Genomic DNA, 18,928 nt, shown 5'->3' with positions numbered 1-18,928 from the left:
GTAGACACAATTTGTAATGTTCTCCCTGTGGGAAAAAAATCCACATCATGCAGGTGGGATCTATGAGTGGTGCAGGTGCCTGACCCCAGAGGAATGATGCTGGGACACACCCAGATTTGTGGATAAATGTGCGAAAAAAGAAAAAAGCTGGTCTGCAGCAAATAACACTGCAGTTTTCATGAATATTACAGCTGCACAACCACTATTTATGAGTAGCAATAGAGGCACCATTTTATGCTAAAATCATGTTTTTCCAAGAAAATTGGAAAAAGGGAAAATATTAATAATAAAAAAGGGTGGGGCCCTGTTATGTGTTATGTGCCTGGTGCTATTGACGTGCTGGGTGAGGCTCAGAGATTATATATTGTGACCAATGAATCCAAAATGATATTGCTTTAGGCAGATGATACCTTGATTTATCTCACCAATTCAGAAATCTTGATCCCGTTGGTTCTTGCAGTTTTTCAAAGCTTTAAATCATACTGGGCTATCGCATCAACTAAGAGAAATCTGTACATTATCAGATGGGGACTGTGGGAATCACAGTGGGCTGACTGGGGGCTTGTGAGTATCAAGAACAGGTTTTAAGTATCTGGGAATTGAGATAACAAGTAAGGCTGACCAATTCCTGAAGCTTAACCTAGATTTAGTTCCAGAATTTCTGAAAGGAGAGAGCTTCTATCTTTAAAATGATCACACTACCCAAACTGTTAAATATTCTACAAAACACCCCCTTCCTAATCCAAGTTATATACTTTGACTACAGACAAAATGCTGAACACACTGCTTCGTGAAGGGGGTACCCCAAGATAGCTTTGTGCAATCTATAATCTAGGTCTTGCATTCCGGATACCAAGGCATACTATAGAGCTACACATCTCCATGTCATTAACAAATGTGTATTCACCCTGCACAGTGAGACGCAACCAGATTAGAGAGCTGAGATGAGAAATGCCACACATTTACATAACATGTATGGGAGAAATGACAGAAGATGTCTACCCATGCTGACCTAGGCGACCCTGAAGGCATGGGACAACACCACCATAGCCCTGGGGTAGCTTAAGAAAATCACATTGGGCACAACATTAAGGAAGGGGACATTAATAAAATAAGTTTGAAAGCTCACAGGATTTCAACTCTGGAAATGGGTAGGGATATAAACCTGGGAGGCATACTAGTGGGGGAGATCATTTGTCACACTTCAACAAGAATACCAACTGGGGCCTTCCGGAGATTGAAGGACCTTCAGCGGGCACACACCCTCCGTGCGGAAGGGATATAAAGGAGGGATATCCTTGAATGTACCCCACTGGAAAGCTGGATGTTGGGATGTGCAATCACACAAAAGCCAGTGTCCAACTCTACCGCACTATGCTCAACAACACCCTGGATAATTTACGGAGTTTCTGAAAACATTGGTAGATCGATCTAGGAGTCTTCGAGGACATGGATTGGGAAGTGGCGGTTGCACCCCAGGGAGGGATCAATCAAAGCCTATTTGTGATTTTATGCTGTTTAATATTCTTCAGTGAATATATTACACAACAGGAGGAAACTGTTTGATATGTGAACAGTGCCAGACTGGCACCCCCTAAGATGCATCAGAGACAAGGGTACATGCATCTGGAGCTGCCCAAGAGTGATTGTCTGCTGGAAAGAAGTCTTTTTTTGTTGAATATTTTTATTGACAACGCGAGAGACATAAACAACAGAACAGAAGTCTTTCAGTTTAAACGCACAGTCAGACAATTCAATATACATTATCGATACAGAGGTAGATTTCATAAAATAAAACTCATAATAAGAAGAAAAAGAAAAGATATATATGCATATAGTTAGCATAATACAAATATAGTCATAACAGTAACTATTGAGTACAACTAAGAACAAGCATTTACAATGCAATAAGTTTCGTAACATTAAAGTTTGAGTTATTGGCATTGTGTATGACAATGCGTTGCATACATTTTTTAGCAAACTTTGAATTGGTGAGCAGTGAGAGTGTGTGCAAGAGTATGCTGTTGCTCACAGCTGTTATTATTCATACAGCTCTGATGATGCAACTCACGCACGGGGCTGATGGAGTTATTATTCACACAGCTCTGATGATGCACCTCAGACACAGGATCACAGCTGTTATTATTCACACAGCTCCGATGATGCACCTGAGCACGGGGCTGACGCAGTTATTATTCACACAGCTCTGATGATGCACCTCAGGCACGGGCTCACAGCTGTTATTTTTCACACAGCTCTGATGATGCACCTCAAGCACGGGCTCACAGCTGTTATTATTCACACAGCTCTGATGATGCACCTCAGGAATGGGCTCACAGCTGTTATTATTCACACAGCTCTGATGATGCACCTCACGCACGGGGCTGACACAGTTATTCACACAGCTCTGATTATGCACCTCAGGCACAGGGCTGACGCAGTTATTATTCACACAGCTCTGATGATGCACCTCAGGCACGGGGCTGACACAGTTATTATTCACACAGCTCTGATGATGCACCTAAGGCACAGGCTGACAGCTAATATTCACACAGCTCTGATGATGCACCTCAGGCACGGGCTCACAGCTGTTATTATTCACACAGCTCTGATGATGCACCTCAGGCACGGGGCTGACGCAGTTAATATTCACACAGCTCTGATGTTGCACCTCACGCACGCGGCTGACGCAGTTATTATTCACACAGCTCTGATGATGCACCTTACGCACTGGGCTCACAGCTGTTATTATTCACACCGCTCTGATGATGCATCTCACGCACGGAGCTCACAGCTGTTATTATTCATACAGCTCTGATGATGCACCTCAGGCACGGGACTGACGCAGTTATTATTCACACAGCCCTGATGATGCACCTCAGGCACGGGCTCACAGCTGTTAGGCCGACGAGTGCATGCGAGGTGGGCGAGTAGTATCGCAGGTCTCGCACTATAGGAGGCACGGTTAGAGGGTAAAGAGGCTGGAAAAGACAGTGGCGTGGAATGAAAGTGGGAGGGCTCTGTAGGTGCGAAGAGAGGCTGTGGCTTGAGGGAGATGCGTTGTAGAAGTATGCGCACTGTGCAGAAGGAGGCTGGCATAATGTGTGAGAGTTGGCCTGCCAGTGCCAGTTATATTCGGGGGGGTGGTGAATGGCTTGTGATGCATTTGCGGAGGGTGGAGCTCGTTGTGTGGGTGGAATAGCAGAGGAGGCGGGCTATGCTGTGGCTTGGGGGCAGGCATTTTTAGAAATATGTGAAGCGCTGTGGTTAGAGGAGGGGCGGTTTGGTTTGTTGATGTGTGAGCGCTAAGGAGATGGGTGACTCAGTGTAGTGCTTTACTTTAACAAAAGTAACGTTTGGGGCGAGATGCGGAGGTATACCGGCATTAACCCCTCAGCAACACTTGCTAAAAAATCCACTTTTAAGACCCAAGCATGGCGCATGCAGGCAGGAATGCTATTTTTTACGGGAAGGAGGAAACAAGGTGGCGACTATTATATAATACGTCATTACTTTTTCAATAGCGCCGCGAATTCTTCATCCACTACCTTTCCGACCGCAGTCATTAATGACGTCCCCCCAGCAAACCTTGAAAAAGTTGTTTACCTCCCCTGTCCCATCCCGCTGCAGCTGCGCCGGCTAACATACGCCATCTCTCAGCCTGCATGCCGCACTCTCCCCATTCACCAACACCCTGTGCGAACAATGCAAAGAAACGGACCCCAGACCCCTCACCCCCCTCACGGCGGGGTTATTTGTGCCTTACCGTGCCGCCCTCACTAAAGGCTCGAGGAGCGACGATGTCCCAGAGTTCTATTAAAATGCCAGGGAGACGATGCAACGGAAATGCAAAAAGGCCGTGAAACCGAAACCACGGTTGTAGCGCAGGAGACGCCATCGCCGTGCGCGTGCACGTTGGCTGTCCCTGCGCAAGCTGCGATGAGAAGACACGCCGAGCCGAGGTAGGGGATGTGTGTGTGTAAGCGGGGGGGGGGTCTGTATGTATGTATGTGTGTGTGTGCGTGTGTGTGTGCGTTTGTGTATGCGGGGGGGGGGGAGTTCTCTATGTGTGCCTGTGTATGCACGGCGGCGTCGGCAGAGGGAGGGGGTTCTCTATGTGAGTGTGTGGGTGTTCATGCCTGTGTGTATGCGCGGCGGCGGGTGGGGGGAGTTTGGGGGGGTTCTCCTATTTGTATTTAAAAGCTGTCTGGAGTAAAGGCATTGTGGGGGCCTCGTTAGGTTCTGTTTTCAATCGAAGCAAGCCACCCGCACTTCTGGGCTCAGGCCTAAAATTAAGTAGGTCCCTACTGGTCTAAAAAAACACACTCGACCAACGTTCCTTGATGTAAAATAAAAGAAAGGAGAAATATCACCCGGTCTCTACATCACGCAGTTCCATCTTCTCGGTGTCCGACCAGCGTTACAGGTGTCTGGGGCATGTTATGCGGCCGGGGGCGGAGTGCAGTTTAAGACTGGTCCAAGGTGCTCCCGCTATGGCTCGGCCCGGCCCTCCCCGTCCATCCGGCTGCTGCTATGACTGCGCGCCTGGGGGGTTCTCTGTGTGTGTATGCGCGGGGCGGGAGGGTTGTCTATGTGTGTGTATGCGCGGCGGTGGGGGGGGTTGGGGTGTTCACCATGTGTGTGTATGCACGGCGGGGGTAGGGGGGTTGGGGCGTTCTCTATGTGTGTGTATGCGCGGCGGGGCGGGGGTCTGTATGTGTGTGTGTGTTTCTGCTTCCTAGGAGCTATGGGAGACAGGAAGCGCGCGTGACCTGATCCTGATCCGTTTACTCGCGCGTGCACATCGCTTGTCCGCTGTCTCCCTTGACTCCTTGAAAGCAGAAACGATTGCAATAGTGCTTTGCGATCGGTTCGCAGTGTGAAACCTAAAAAGGAGAGTTACTCAAGATTGTATAAACATTCCCCAGATTCTATCCAGTTTCCTCATTGACCGGAGTCCCCTTACTTTGGCAAGTGCTGATTCCATGGTATAAATTTCATTAACAAGCACCCACCATTCCATAACATGCGGAGGTTTCAAAGAGATCCAAGCCCTTGCGATAGTCAATCTTGCGCATGCAAATAGGATGGTATTTAGCTCTTTATATTGGCTATTTATTTCCTGGATATCTAACAAAACCATATTTACTGAAAGAGGGGAAAAAATAATCTGCTTCTGATTAAGAATACCTTCGATTCCTGACCAAAACTGAGCTAATACGGGGCAAGATAGAAACATGTGCTCCAAGTCAGCAGCCACAAGACCACACTTGGGGCAATTAGGGCGATCATTTGCTATACTACTTGATGACCACCTTGAGATTCTTTGCGGGGTATAATACAGTTGGCATACTGTTCTATATAACTGAAGTCTTAAGCTAGAGGACTGAACCACCCGATTGATAAGACAGAGAGAGGTGGATATCTGGTTCGAAGTTATATAAGTACCCGTTCTTGTGGTCCACTTGGCCGCTAGTTTTATACAGTCATCAGATTTCAGATGATTTAGACTTTTATAGCCATCACTAATTAAAGATTTTATCTTATCAGCATAAAGACAAGTCAGAATATCTGATTCGGAGACTTCATTGATCTTCATTTTACAAACTAAAAAGTCTTGGATTTGCATATATTTGAAATACATAGAATCATTCAATTTATAAAGCAATTTAAGCGAGGCGAAATCTAACAATCCATCTAAGCCGTAAAGATCTCCTAAGATATTAATACCGCAACTGGACCAAGTGGTCACCAAACCATCATTAAAAATACCAGAAAGTCCTGGATTCCTCCATAACAATAATTTGGAGTGAAAGAAAGAAATTTTACTAAAAGCCATGATTAAATTCCATATTCTTATGATCCCCCTGGCAGTCTTGAACTTAACCCGCTTAAAGTAGTTTGGATCATGAACTCTGGCCAAGAACTGATTACAATCGGTCCCTAACATGAACTGAAAGAAATATAATGGGTTTTCAGTTTTAAGCAGATTTCGAAGACGGCCAAAGAAGGTTGCAAAGAAATATAATTTAAAATCCGGGAAGTTTAACCCTCCTTTTTCAATAGGCAATTTCAACAAAGAAATCGATCTACTGGCTTTTTTATATCCCCATATATAACTACCAGAAATACCATCAAGTTTTTAAAAAAAGAATTATTGAGGCGTAAGGGGATTGATCTAAATAAATAAAGAAAATTTGGTAAAGTTTTCATTTTAATTAAATTGATCCTTCCTACAAGGCTGAGTGGGATCTTATGCCATTTTTTCAATGAAAGTGCTACTTCCTTTAGTAAAGAATCATAATTAAGCCTTATTCATTCACTGATATTCGAAGAAACTTTTACTCCCAAATAAATGGCAGACTTACATATGCCTTGAACCGGTGCCAATGGTTTATAGTTTACTATGACCTGTGTTTTATTTAAGTTTAATTTGTATCCGGAGATAGCCCCAAAACTGTTTGCTTCCTTAGTTATCCCCGGAAGAGCTTTGACCACATCTGTGGTAAAAATTGCAATATCATCCGCATATGCGTTTTTTTAATAGTACTTATGCCATGTTGGAAGGGAGTAATATCAGATTGGGTCTGGGGTGCATTTAAAAACGGTTCCAAAGAGATAGCAAACAATAAGGGTGACAGAGGGAACCCTTGTCGAGTGCCCCTAGCTATTGGAAAATTAAGAGAGGTCAAACCAGCATAGCTTATTTTTGCAGTGGGGTGGTCATATAGCGCCTATACCCACCTTAAATATTGGCCACGAAAACCAAAAGCCGTCATCACCGTCCATAAAATAGTCCCACCGCACTCGATCAAATGCTTTCTCAGCATCTAGCATAACCATTCCGAGTGGGGTGCAGCAAGTTGTTGCTACATCAAATGCGGTAATTGCCATATTTACATGGGCGGTGGTATCCCTCCCCATGACAAATCCATGTTGTTGTGTGTTGACTAGCTGCGGCATGAGGGGTGCGAGTCGAGTAGCTAAGATTTTCGGGAACGTCTTAGCGTCCGCATTAATTAGCGAAATAGGTCTATATGACCCGCACTCATCTGCAGGCTTATGCTTGTTAAGAAAAAATACAATTTTAGCTATATTCCAAGAGCTCGGCGCCTTCCCCGTTTCCCCAATCGAATTTATTACTAAACTAAAGAGTGGAAGTAGTTCCTGAATACATATTTTATACAGTTCTATAGGAAGCAGATCTTCCCCAGCTGCCTTACCTGAAGGGAGAGAAACAATTGCTAGACTAATCTCTGTAGAAGTGATATTTTCAGCAAGCTGCCCTATTCCTTCTCTATCTCGCTGATCTGTCAAATTAGTATTGATATATGATGATATGTGATGCTTGGTAGGATGATTTTCGGGAGTGTATAGACTACTATAATATTTGATAAATTTATCTAATATCTGTTCTGGCTGGTTGTATATTATAGTATTCGTTCCTTTGATAGACTTAATTGAGGTCTTAGCTTTCTTATCGGCAACTTTATATGCTAAGATTTTGCCAATTTTATCCCCGCTCTCATATTGTGATAGGTGGTACTTATTTAATTTAACACTATATTTTTCCCTATTAGTCTTTTTTGAAGTAGACTGAAGGCTTACTAATCCCAGTCTTAAATCACCAGTATTTACCATTCCTTGTTGAAGGGCTTCTGGCAAAAGATTTTCAACAGACAGAATATTAGACGTCATAGTCTTGGTCTCGTTCTGGTGTTCTATATTCTTCCTAAAGATATATTGCTGGGCAAAGCCCCTTATACTGGCCTTACAAGCATCCCAGACAAATATAGCAGAGGTGGAATTTAAATTAAACTTGATAAATTCATTAATATGTTCTTTGAGTTGGGAATAAAAGCTACATCAGAAAAAAGATATCTGGGAAACGTAAACTGTCTAGGGCCTTGTCTCTTTGTGGTAATATTGAATTCTAAAAGGATGGGGTTACGATCGGAAGTCACTCTTGGGCATAATTCTATAACACTTGAATCTAAGATTTTATCTGTAGCCCAAACCATATCTAATCGTGAGCATAATTTATGTGGAGCAGAATAATACGTAAATCCAGCGAGATTAGGATGTGTTGCGCGCCAGACGTCTTTTAAATTATGCAAGCGACCTAGTTCTAAAATGGCAGCTTGGATTTTGTAATCTCTGACAAATTTTCCTCGCGTATTTGAAGAAGTTATTGAGGTAGAGAGAACAGAGGAGTTAAGGTTCGTTCCTTTCTTCAATTTATTTTTTGCCGGCCTAATTGTTTGATCACATCCGCGGGAGATCCGGTTAGTTCTCCCTCATCTTCTACGATCTCTTCATATTCATCATTAGAATGTTCCTCGGCCCTCTCAGAGATATTAATAGCACTTTTTGTAATACTGGCCATACAATCCGACGCTCTTTAGGAGTGCTCAGAAGGGACAGCTTTAAGTGCCTCAGAGCTAGAGTTTGCAAAGATTTCACCCGGTACTGGTTCTACGACATTCGGCATACACTCAACGCTCCCTAATTTCTCCGGTACCAAGTTGTGCACAGGCGCCGTATCGCAACTTCGCAATTGGCCTGTGATAGAACTGGGAGCCTCAACGAGTTCTTTATGCAAGACATTACCAATATCCCCTTCATTCTCATTGTCGTCAACTACAACATTGTTGTGTGTTCCCAGCCTGCTAGAAATAGGCGCCACACTATTACCACAGTTATCATTAATAGCGGAGACAGTCTTTACTTTAGCCGTCGCAGTCTGGTCCGGAACAACAAAAAAAGGGGGACAAATTAGTTGCTGCTTACCGGCCTGTAGGTCCTGATTACCGGGCTTCCCAGGTTTCTTGGAGGTAGCAGAAGATAGGTGAGTCACACTCGCACCTGTCGTTGCAGTTCTCCCAACTACTTTGACTGCATTATCAGTTCCTTCATCCATCGTCAAGGCTTCCGTCGGGGGTCCTCTCCCGGCCCGAGTGGACCTAGGTATGTTTTTCGGAGCCATTCTGATGGAAATCGAGCGGGTTAGCTCCCCCGCGACACCCAAAGCGTTTGATGTTTTTGACGCGGGTGTAGCGTCTACGAGTGAGGATGGCCCCAGACCAAAGCAGCCGAGCCATGAACTAGGCAGCCGCCAAGCACGGTGCAACGCCCCCACAGGTTGGATGCCTAGTCGTTTCCAGCCGTGTCGGGCGCGAAGAAGCAGCAGCGGTAACATCGACCGGTTTTCAGGTTTGTTTCTCCTTCATTCACTGGGATCCTTTTGATTCTCAAATCTCTCTCCCTAAGCGTTCCTTCTGACGGCTTAGGATCCGGAAAAGAGGTTTTCTTCTCAATAACATTGAGGGATTAGGGAGACCTTGCAGGAGCTACCGCTCCGTGGCGTCTTCAGTCCGCCATCTTACTTTCCCCCCCCATAAATGGTAGCTGGAAAGAAGTCTTACATAGATTTGTTTTTTAAACTCTTTTTTTGGCCGTATTAACAAGTATCGAATCATTGTTATCACACCATGGAGAACAGTCATACATTTCATTTCTTAGTCACTCACAACTAGTCCAATATAACCAACAAGTTAAAAAAAACACTCCCTAACCCAAACTTGGACCGGATAGATGGCATCCATCATTCTGCAACTGTCTAGGTCACCAGGAACCCTTCCCCATGATCTGATTCCTGCATGTGTGTCCTGTACATTAACTAGGGGGACTGTCACACCTCAATGACCCCTGGTGGACTAGGCTGTTTCCCCCAGCAGTTTAAGTGGGATGGGGCTCCCCTTTCTTAAGACAATATCCTGTTGTGCAACAGCTAGGGCCACATTACAGAAGAGCATAATGCATCTCTCCAAAGTCTGCTCTCTCCAAATGCCCAGGGTAATCATTTTTTTCATTTCATGAAGCTTCATTCGGTATATATCAAAAATGACCATAAAAGCACAGGATAACATGCAAACATAGCAAAAGAAAGTGCAGAGTGCATTGTTGAGGGTAATCGTTGAGGCAGGAGTTGGAGCTGCACCTCTGACACTTCTGAGATGGGCACTCTCACTCTCTCCCAGAATCTCCCAGACAGTATAAGATAAGGTACCTCTCTGGCTACATCCCCTCAGACATAAATCAGACTCACCTGTCCCATTTTATGTAGGTTCTCCCAAGTGAAATACACCCTAAGTAGCAATTCCAACTACACTAGGCGGAAGCCCGCCTCTATTGCCACCTCTTGAGGGTAGCAGCAGGCTTCGCCTCATGCATCATGTTTTAGCCACCCCAAATTCCATTCCCACCCACCTCTAAGTGCATCCAGTAGGGGCAGGCTATAGGCCAACATCGTGTTGTAAACCAGTGAGATGGCATGTGCATGTAAGGGGGAGGCAAGCACACGTAAATTCAGAGGCGACTTTTCCGGCAGGTCCACAAAAAGAGCTTCATGTTTCCTACAGATACATCGCACCTGCAGGAATCTAAGACATTGTACACCTGACAGTTCATAGTCTGCCTGCAGATCTGAGAAGGGAATCATCCCCCATCCCTCTAGACACCACCCACTACTGAAATTCACAGCAGATCCCAACGTTGATGACACTGAATCTCTCTAAGCTGGATCACTCCCTCCCAGTGTGGTGTCACCATAGTGAGTTTCCCCTCCGAGCCCAAAAGCCGCTCCTTCCGCCTCCTGATATCATCCACTATGGCTGTTGGTGGAGGAAGCTCTCAAGTTTTTCTGGCCTGATTGTACTGCAATCAACGCACTCTATTCACACACTGATGTGATGAGAAGTTCAATGAGGGCTTTTGAATAAAGACTATCTTACCACTAAATTGCAAAAAAAATTATATTTCAGTTTTTTCACTTGCACTTTAAATGTGCCATTGAAATTGAATGGCAGATACTGTAAACAAGGCCACAACTAGAAGATGAAATGTGTTTGTTCTGTTATGAAACCCCTTGCATAAAATAAACCACATGTATCTTATACATCACAAAAGTTCTTTCTGATTTACACATTTCTATGGTTGAGTACCCACCCTTAAATGTCTGCGAGGCATTACATTGAGAGTAATTTATTCTTTCCAAGTTACAAAAAACACAGGCTGGTCACTCATTTATTCAGCTTCAGTGTATTAATTACTGAGTTCTGAATCTCTAACCGTACATTGCTTCCCGAGTGACACTCAGACTGCACTGTCCAGTACTTAAAGAACGCACTCAGTGATCAGTTAAGGGACTTCATAATAGGATGAGCCTAGGACATCAGAGGCAAAGGGACCCGATTGATAAATCTGGGACCATAAATCACAATTTCCTATCTTTGACCGCCAAAGTGTTTCCACTAGTCAGGCACTTCTCAAGTGCATGTACAACAGAAAATCAAATGCTATTACCTTGTTAATACTAAAGACATCACCAGGGGACTTACTGAATCAATTCTCCTTTCAGCTTTGTTCCATGGTAGAATGTTAGACATCAGTTGTAATCCCAAAGTTAGCAAAAAACCTCGGTGCTACCACTTGGTTTGAAAATGTGCTCAGTATACTAGTTCCACTGTAACGGGACAGTTTAATTCTGACGTGTCCAATGTTGGTACATAAGAGCTAAAGCCATTTCCGATATCCAGAGTAATCACAATGCTTATTATTTCCAAGTAGATTAATCGTATGCTAATTTATCTCCGGTAGATGCATGACTCTGGTTCACATGGACTACCATGGTTTAATTCTTTAAACATGCTCTACAATCACACTCACACACTCACCTAGTCAGTCATATTTGTGTATGCTAATGGTTGCTTGTGAGGTGGAGGTGGACCTGCAGGTAGATGTGTACTATTCATTATGGGAGTTTACCCAAGTTGGGAATGGATGTTTTCAAGCTTAAGGAGGTTTCCTGAACTTTGTAGTGCATGTGTTGCACTTGTGGTGGTGTAGAAGTGTTCATAGTCACACTAGATGTGTTCAAGGTAGTGAAGGTCTGTTGGCGGTGGAAGCATGTGTGGTCTCTTGATGGTTGTGGGAATATGTATGTTAAAGGGGGTAAATGTTTGCTGATCATGAAAATTAATGGAGATGACTAGTTAATGATAATGGAAGTTTCTGGCATTGGTTATGGAAATAGAGATGATTGATTGCTGATACTGGATGTCTAATACTGTGGGAAAAAGCTGACTTATTCACAGCAAAGCGTATGTGCTAATGGTAGTTTTTAAGTTGATGGCTGGTGCTAGTGGGTCAGATTGTCTCTGATTGGCGAAAAAGTTGGAGGAGTGATGGTGGAATCATTCTGCTCATGGCAGGAATAGGAGTGACTAGTTAACACCTAGGTTTGCTGGGGATGAAAGTCAAATGCTGATGAAAACTAAAGTCTGTTTGTTAGGACAATACTTGTAATGTAAATTAAAACTGTATGTTTATGATGCAGGTGTTCAAAGCATGTGCTTCTGTCTCTACAGTTTGAGTGTCAAGATTATGGACATGGGGCACATTTGGCTTCCATCCTGGATGAGTCTGAAGGAAGCATCATTGCCTCACACATTTCAGCCTATCAGAAATCTCATCCTGTTTGGATTGGACTACATGACCCAGAAAAGGTGAGGGACCATAAATATGCATGGTTACAGAAGAGTAAAGGGGACCTATGTATATGTTCCACACTGTATTCTGTACATCACGCTGGGAGCAGCGTAACCTAGAAACTGTAGCAATATTTAGTCCTTCTTTCACCCTTTGGTGAAACAGTATATATATTATTACTAAAAAGACCAATGGTTACAGTAGTTCCCTAATATAACTCTAACTCATGTCCCTGCAATGCACAGTTTTCATATTATTATTTTGATTGCAAATGTTGTAGTGATATTATCAATGATGTCATGGAAGATGTCAGGGCTGTTATGTGGGGTAATTAACAGTGCATGGTGAGTTATATTTACCTTAGGGCACAGGTTTTACTTTCTTGAGATATGTACAGCTATAACTGCTGAATTTCTTTGGATTTTGTGTGTAAAATCTGAACCCTGTAACCTTTGATTTTTTTTGGTGAACTTCTAAGGTTTTTTTAATTCTAATTCCTAACTATAATGTCCCTGTGACGTTTTTTTTCAGTGAATTTCTAGTTTTTTTTAACATAATATAGTATTCAATTGCCATATGTTAATCTAACCGCCACCGCGCACATGGAGCCAGGGCCTGGCTTGCGACTAAGCTCTCACATGCAGCTAACTCCACGCCGTGCACGGCCTTGGGCTGTGCGCAGCGGGGTGTTGGCCACAAGACTTGTCCTGTGGCCCGGCCCTGTGGCCCCCCTGAAAGGCAGGCCTTCATTGGAATTGACGACGAAACCCGACACCAAAAGACACCTATGCACCCGGCTTCCATGGGTGAGGTAACTCGAGTACTCTGGTGCTCCCGTGGGTCTTGACTCTCGAAGTGTCTCAGTCTAAAAGGGTTCCATCGTAGTTCACCTAGAAGTGCCCTTAATCTTTAAAACTGTAACTTGTTTGTTTCCCATAGAAAGCCAATGGTGATCCACGGCTGTGTTTAGACACTGCCCGCATCCCCGTGGGCCTCCTGCATCCTAACCTTTGGTGGTTCCAGGTAGCCCCAGCAGTTCTACAGGCGCTTGGCCTTCTTTCTAACTCTCACGTGGTTCTTATACCACTATTTTAGTATATGGTTTGTGAGGCCCCTAGGGCATAACGTATACTGTGCACTTATCGTATGCTAATTAAGTTCCTTGTATTGCTCTGTTACCTCTGACCTCATAAAGAGGGGTTGTGTTTAGATTAAATACATATATATTTGATATATACCTTGTGTGGTGTGCTTTCATTTGATCATTCAAGAGATTATAATTGGTAAAACAACTTGCTTTTCTCGCCTCTAAGTCCTAGACTGAAGGTTGCTCTCCACAGCTATCACTAGGATAGCTTTCTATAAGGTTGACTTTATAACCTCCCATCAATAAGGGTCGTTTGGACTGGTGCAAGGTGCCCACTAGAATAGCGGACATCATATACCAGGCCAACCTCTCACAGTTGTGTGCTACAAAAGAATAACATCCTTCAGCTTTCCTCCAGCACACCAGCAGTAGCCAGCATGATTGTCACACAAACCCTTTCACTTTGAAGTCATAGAAAGAAAGTTAAGTACCATGTGCCCACAGAAGACAGAGTCTTACATTTGACTTTTGAGATTATAATTGGTAAAACAACTTGCTTTTCTCGCCTCTAAGTCCTAGACTGAAGGTTGCTCTCCACAGCTATCACTAGGATAGCTTTCTATAAGGTTGACTTTATAACCTCCCATCAATAAGGGTCGTTTGGACTGGTGCAAGGTGCCCACTAGAATAGCGGACATCATATACCAGGCCAACCTCTCACAGTTGTGTGCTACAAAAGAATAACATCCTTCAGCTTTCCTCCAGCACACCAGCAGTAGCCAGCATGATTGTCACACAAACCCTTTCACTTTGAAGTCATAGAAAGAAAGTTAAGTACCATGTGCCCACAGAAGACAGAGTCTTACATTTGACTTTTGTCATTGCATGCATAGCAAATGTGACGAGATAAGCAAAAGAGTTAAAGTCTTGTTTACAGAAATTGACCACTGGTGGAAGGATACAGTAGACAAGCAGCTGTATGAGAGGGACGAACTCACGGTGGACAGCGTAAAATAAATAAAGCCAGCAATTAGAAGCCGAGCAAATATGCGTTACAAACCATAAAGCCAATGGTAAGCAATGGACGGAATGCATTCCCAAGTAAGCTTTCCAAATATGCCCAAGATGTCTTTTGCAAAGCATACAACTGCGCTGTCCAGTAGGCTTCGACCTAAAAAGGTACAAGAATGGTGGAGGGAGGAGGACCCAAATGAGAAGCTGTGTTAACATTGTTCAACATCCAGGAGAAATCTTAAATACAGGAGTGAATGTGAGAGTTTATAAAAATATGATCATTTATTTTAGAACCGTCGCTGGAAATGGAATGATGGCTCCATGTATAACTACAGAGCCTGGCTTGGTGGTCAACCAGACAATCACAAGGGAGACGAGCATTGTGGTGAACTGAGCTGCAGTGGTGGTGAGTATGGATGACATTCCCTCATCAGTTCAGGAGCATACTTGGTTCCCATAGTAGCACACATTGCTGCATTTCAGACCAAAAGGTTTCTGCCTCTCTTCCTTTAAATTGCATTGCAGTTGAAAACAGGTCTATAGAGTCCCGTATCCAGGGGCACTACTATCCCCACAACTGCTCCGTTCATGTAATTCTGCTGTGTCTGCTCATGACTCCAGCCTTTCAAAGTCAGTGTCAGACATGCATAGCTAATACATGGAGGAACTAGGGGCCCGATGTAGGTGGCAAATACCGGTCGGAAACGGCCGAATTCGGCCGTTTCCGACCGATATTTGGCATCTTGAGATGTATGGGGCCAGATTTTACAGATTCTGTAAATTTAACGAATCGGTAAATTTACAGAATCTGTAAAATACCAAGGGCCAGATGTAGGTAGGCATTTACCGGTCGGTAACGGGCGAATTCGGCCGTTACCGACCGGTAAATGCAATTTGAGATGTAGGGCCCTGTATTTTACAGAATCGGTAAATTTACCGATCGGTAAATTTACCGATTCTGTAAAATACCGAATCGGTATTTTTTCCGATTCGGTAAAATTGATATGTAGGTGGGACTCTTCTGAGTCCCACAAGCATTACAGAATCGGTATTTTACCATCAAATACTATTTGATGGTAAAACACCGATTCTGGTGTGCATGCACATGTGTGCATGCACACCTGTGCCATATGACAGGCAGACCTGCCCTTAGGGCAGGTATGCCTGCCACATGGCCCCCAAACCTTTTTTGGGGGTGCTAGAGGGTGTCAAAGTGACACCCCCTGCACCCTTGTCAGAATCGGTATTTACCGATTCGGTAAATACCGACCGGTAATGCCCCATTCATTCCTATGGGCTTCAAAGCCCATAGGCATGAATGGGGCATTACCGGTCGGTATTTACCGAATCGGTAAATACCGATATTTACCGATTCGGTAAAAGGAACATCTGGATGTTCCTACATATCCACCCCTCAGATTTACCGATTTTTAATTACCGAATCGGTAAAATTCGGTAATTAAAAATCGGTAAATCTCATTTACCTACATCTGGCCCCAAATCGGTATTTTTACCGATTCGGAAATTCCCAGATGTAGGTGGGACTCTTCTGAGTCCCAAAGGCCCTACAAATTCGGTATTTTACCACCCAATCCAATTGGGTGTTAAAATACCGAATTCAGGTGTGCATGCACATGTGTGCATGCACACCTAGCCATGTGACAGACAGACATGCCCTTAGGGCATGTCTGTGTGCCACATGGCGCACATGCCTATTTTTGGGGTGACAGAGGGTGTCAAAGTGACACCCCCTGCACCCTTACAAAATTCGGTATTTACCGATTCTGTAATTACAGAATCGGTATTGCCCATTGATTCCTATGGGCTTTAAGGCCCATAGGAATCAATGGGCAATACCGATTCGGTATTTACAGATTCGGTAAATACCGAATCTTAACGATTCGGTATTTACAGAATCTGTAATACCTACATCTCCCCCCTTCATATTTACCGACTCTTAAATACCGAACCGGTAAAATTCGGTATTTAAGAGTCGGTAAATATGAATTACCTACATCTGGCCCTAGATGTCAGGATAGATGTCCATTGTACATAAACAATATCATACTGCTGTTGATTTTGTTAGAATCCAGTATATATGACATGCACTAAGCAGGCCATTTTTGTGGGGAAAGCTTGTTTTCAATCATGTTAAACCAGACCTCGCCGACTGAAATTATTGAGCCTTTCTGACAAAAAGATGTGTACGTTGGGTATTTGTCTTAATTCTTTGAACTGCAATTATCATTGAATTGTGTGTGCGTACCCTATACACCGGTCACTATATTATCAGATATGTTTAGCCTTGCTTTGATTCAGTTTCCATATTTTATTCCACATGACCAGGATGATCATGAGTAAGTATTTAATCCTCACCTGACACTGCTGCAGGCCTTTATTTAGATCTTCAGAATGACATTGGCATGGGCACCTCGCCTGAGTCAGCCCTGGATTAACACCATGGTTCACCTACCGAGAGTGTTTCCTTTGTCATCATCACTTTCAGGATTCCTTAAGTTTCCAAACTACACAATGGAAATTTGGACAAACGTCTTCATGGAAAATCTGCAGCCAGGACCATCTTCTTCTGCACCTCTCTTTCTCCTGTAATTATGTTATTGTGGGTGACATTAAGGTTGCTTGGTTCAAGACTTTCTCTGCTCCAGTGATTAGATGCAAATTACTTTGCATCACAGGCCAGCTCTTGGAGACCCTACTTTCCAGACACATCACCCCATCCGAAGAAGGCCCTGTAATGCAAGCTTATTCCTAATGCCTTTTCTACCAGTCTTCCTGATTCAAAGAATGTAGTTGCCTAGGGAAGGGAACCATTTATCATTTAAAACATGCCTGGATATGCTCTTCCTGATTCTTCTGATATGTCTAAGTTATTGATTGTTGGTACAGGGTTGTTTGATACCAGGGGTGAATCTGCTTTGGCGACGTTGACACAGAGATATGCCATTGCATGCTCGTAGGGCCAAGCTTTCCTAGTGTTGGACAGGGCCTCGTGGTGTGGCCCCACTCCTCCCGCATGGCGGGTCCCGGACTACCTCGACCCCTGTTCTACGACCAAGTGCGGCACCTTCCACCTTCGACGAGTGCCGCCCCTCCGGGCCGCCCCCAGCTCTCCCCCGACGGAACTCGACCTCCTCTCCTCAACTCTCTCGCGGCTGGCCCGGACCATCGTCTCCGGCCCAGCCGCCATCTTGGACCCTCCACGACCAGGCCTCGTGGCCTCGGCCCGACCCCAGCCGCAGGCCCAGCAAAGCCCCGACATCGAGGCACCACGATCCGACCAGGGGGTAAAGAGACCACTTGGCGAGTCAATGGGGGAAGGAGTTTCGATGGTCCCCCATCCGCCTAGTTTCGATCGCCCACAGCCTCCCTGGGCGCTGGCTCCACCCCCCTGCTGGGTGTCTGGACTCGCACATCCCAGACCCCGACCTCCAAGTGCGAGGGTCCGGACATCAAAGAGCACCAGACCTATAACTGGGGCAGCTCCGGAGCAGGAAGGCAGTTGTATCCTGGAGTCGAGAGACACCGAGACAAACTCATCCTTGGAGTCCTGCTGGCGCTGCCGCGGCCCATCTTCGTGAACCATCCTTGGAGTCCTGCTGGCGCTGCCGCGGCTCATCTTCGTGAACCATCTTGGGGTCCTGCTGGCGCTGCCGCGGCCCATCCTCTTGAACCATCTTGGGAGTCCTGCTGGCGCTGCCGCGGCCCCTACCAAAGAAACCCTCCAGCTCGAGGATTGAGAACTGTCCGCAAGATATCCCTGTACCAGACCGGTACCAAGACTGTACCGCTACCCCCTTCCCACAGAGACTAAGTTCAAGGGGATCCTAGAATCCCGTTTCTACTGTATCGTTACGATAACCTGCCAAAGAATACTGATAAAAGAGTTAAGAACCTATCTTTGTGTGGTGTCCATCTGTGGGGGGTGGTTGCTTGTCCGTACGATCTAAGGAGAGGACCCTCGCCAGGAGGCCTCTCCCCCTTGCTCGGCCGACCCTCAGGTTTCCCGTCTAACACCTAGCATGCCAGTTTCATCAGCCATCTCTGAATTTATGTTGATACTGTAGGGGTCAGTGGCAGAGGTCACAACCCATGCAACATTTAGAGCTATGAGGGAGATATGATAAATAAGGTCTGGGGCAACTGTAGATTTTCTTCTCCTCTTTCTCCGGCAATGCAGCAAAATATCTTTAGCTTAGCCTTGGAATAACAACATCCTTTGAATATCCCAGGTGCTGACTGGATCCAGAAACGTCTGAC

The 18,928-nt window shown here is 44.8% G+C and overlaps 1 protein-coding gene across 1 annotated transcript in view; it reads left to right on the top strand.

Annotated features, from left to right (window-relative positions):
* Positions 1-18,928, top strand: part of LOC147685438 (regenerating islet-derived protein 4-like) — a 51,931-nt gene that overhangs the window by 21,413 nt on the left and 11,590 nt on the right. The window contains exons 4-5 of the mRNA XM_086941342.1: positions 12,429-12,566; positions 14,942-15,056. Coding sequence (XP_086797468.1) covers positions 12,429-12,566; positions 14,942-15,056 — 253 coding nt within the window. The remainder of the gene's footprint in view (positions 1-12,428; positions 12,567-14,941; positions 15,057-18,928) is intronic.

Source organism: Lissotriton vulgaris, chromosome 10, assembly GCF_964263255.1.
Source record: "Lissotriton vulgaris chromosome 10, aLisVul1.2, whole genome shotgun sequence".
NCBI classification, from domain to species: Eukaryota; Metazoa; Chordata; class Amphibia; order Caudata; family Salamandridae; genus Lissotriton; species Lissotriton vulgaris.
Note: the sequence above shows the minus strand (reverse complement) of the source record. Positions and strands in the feature narration are given on the sequence as shown.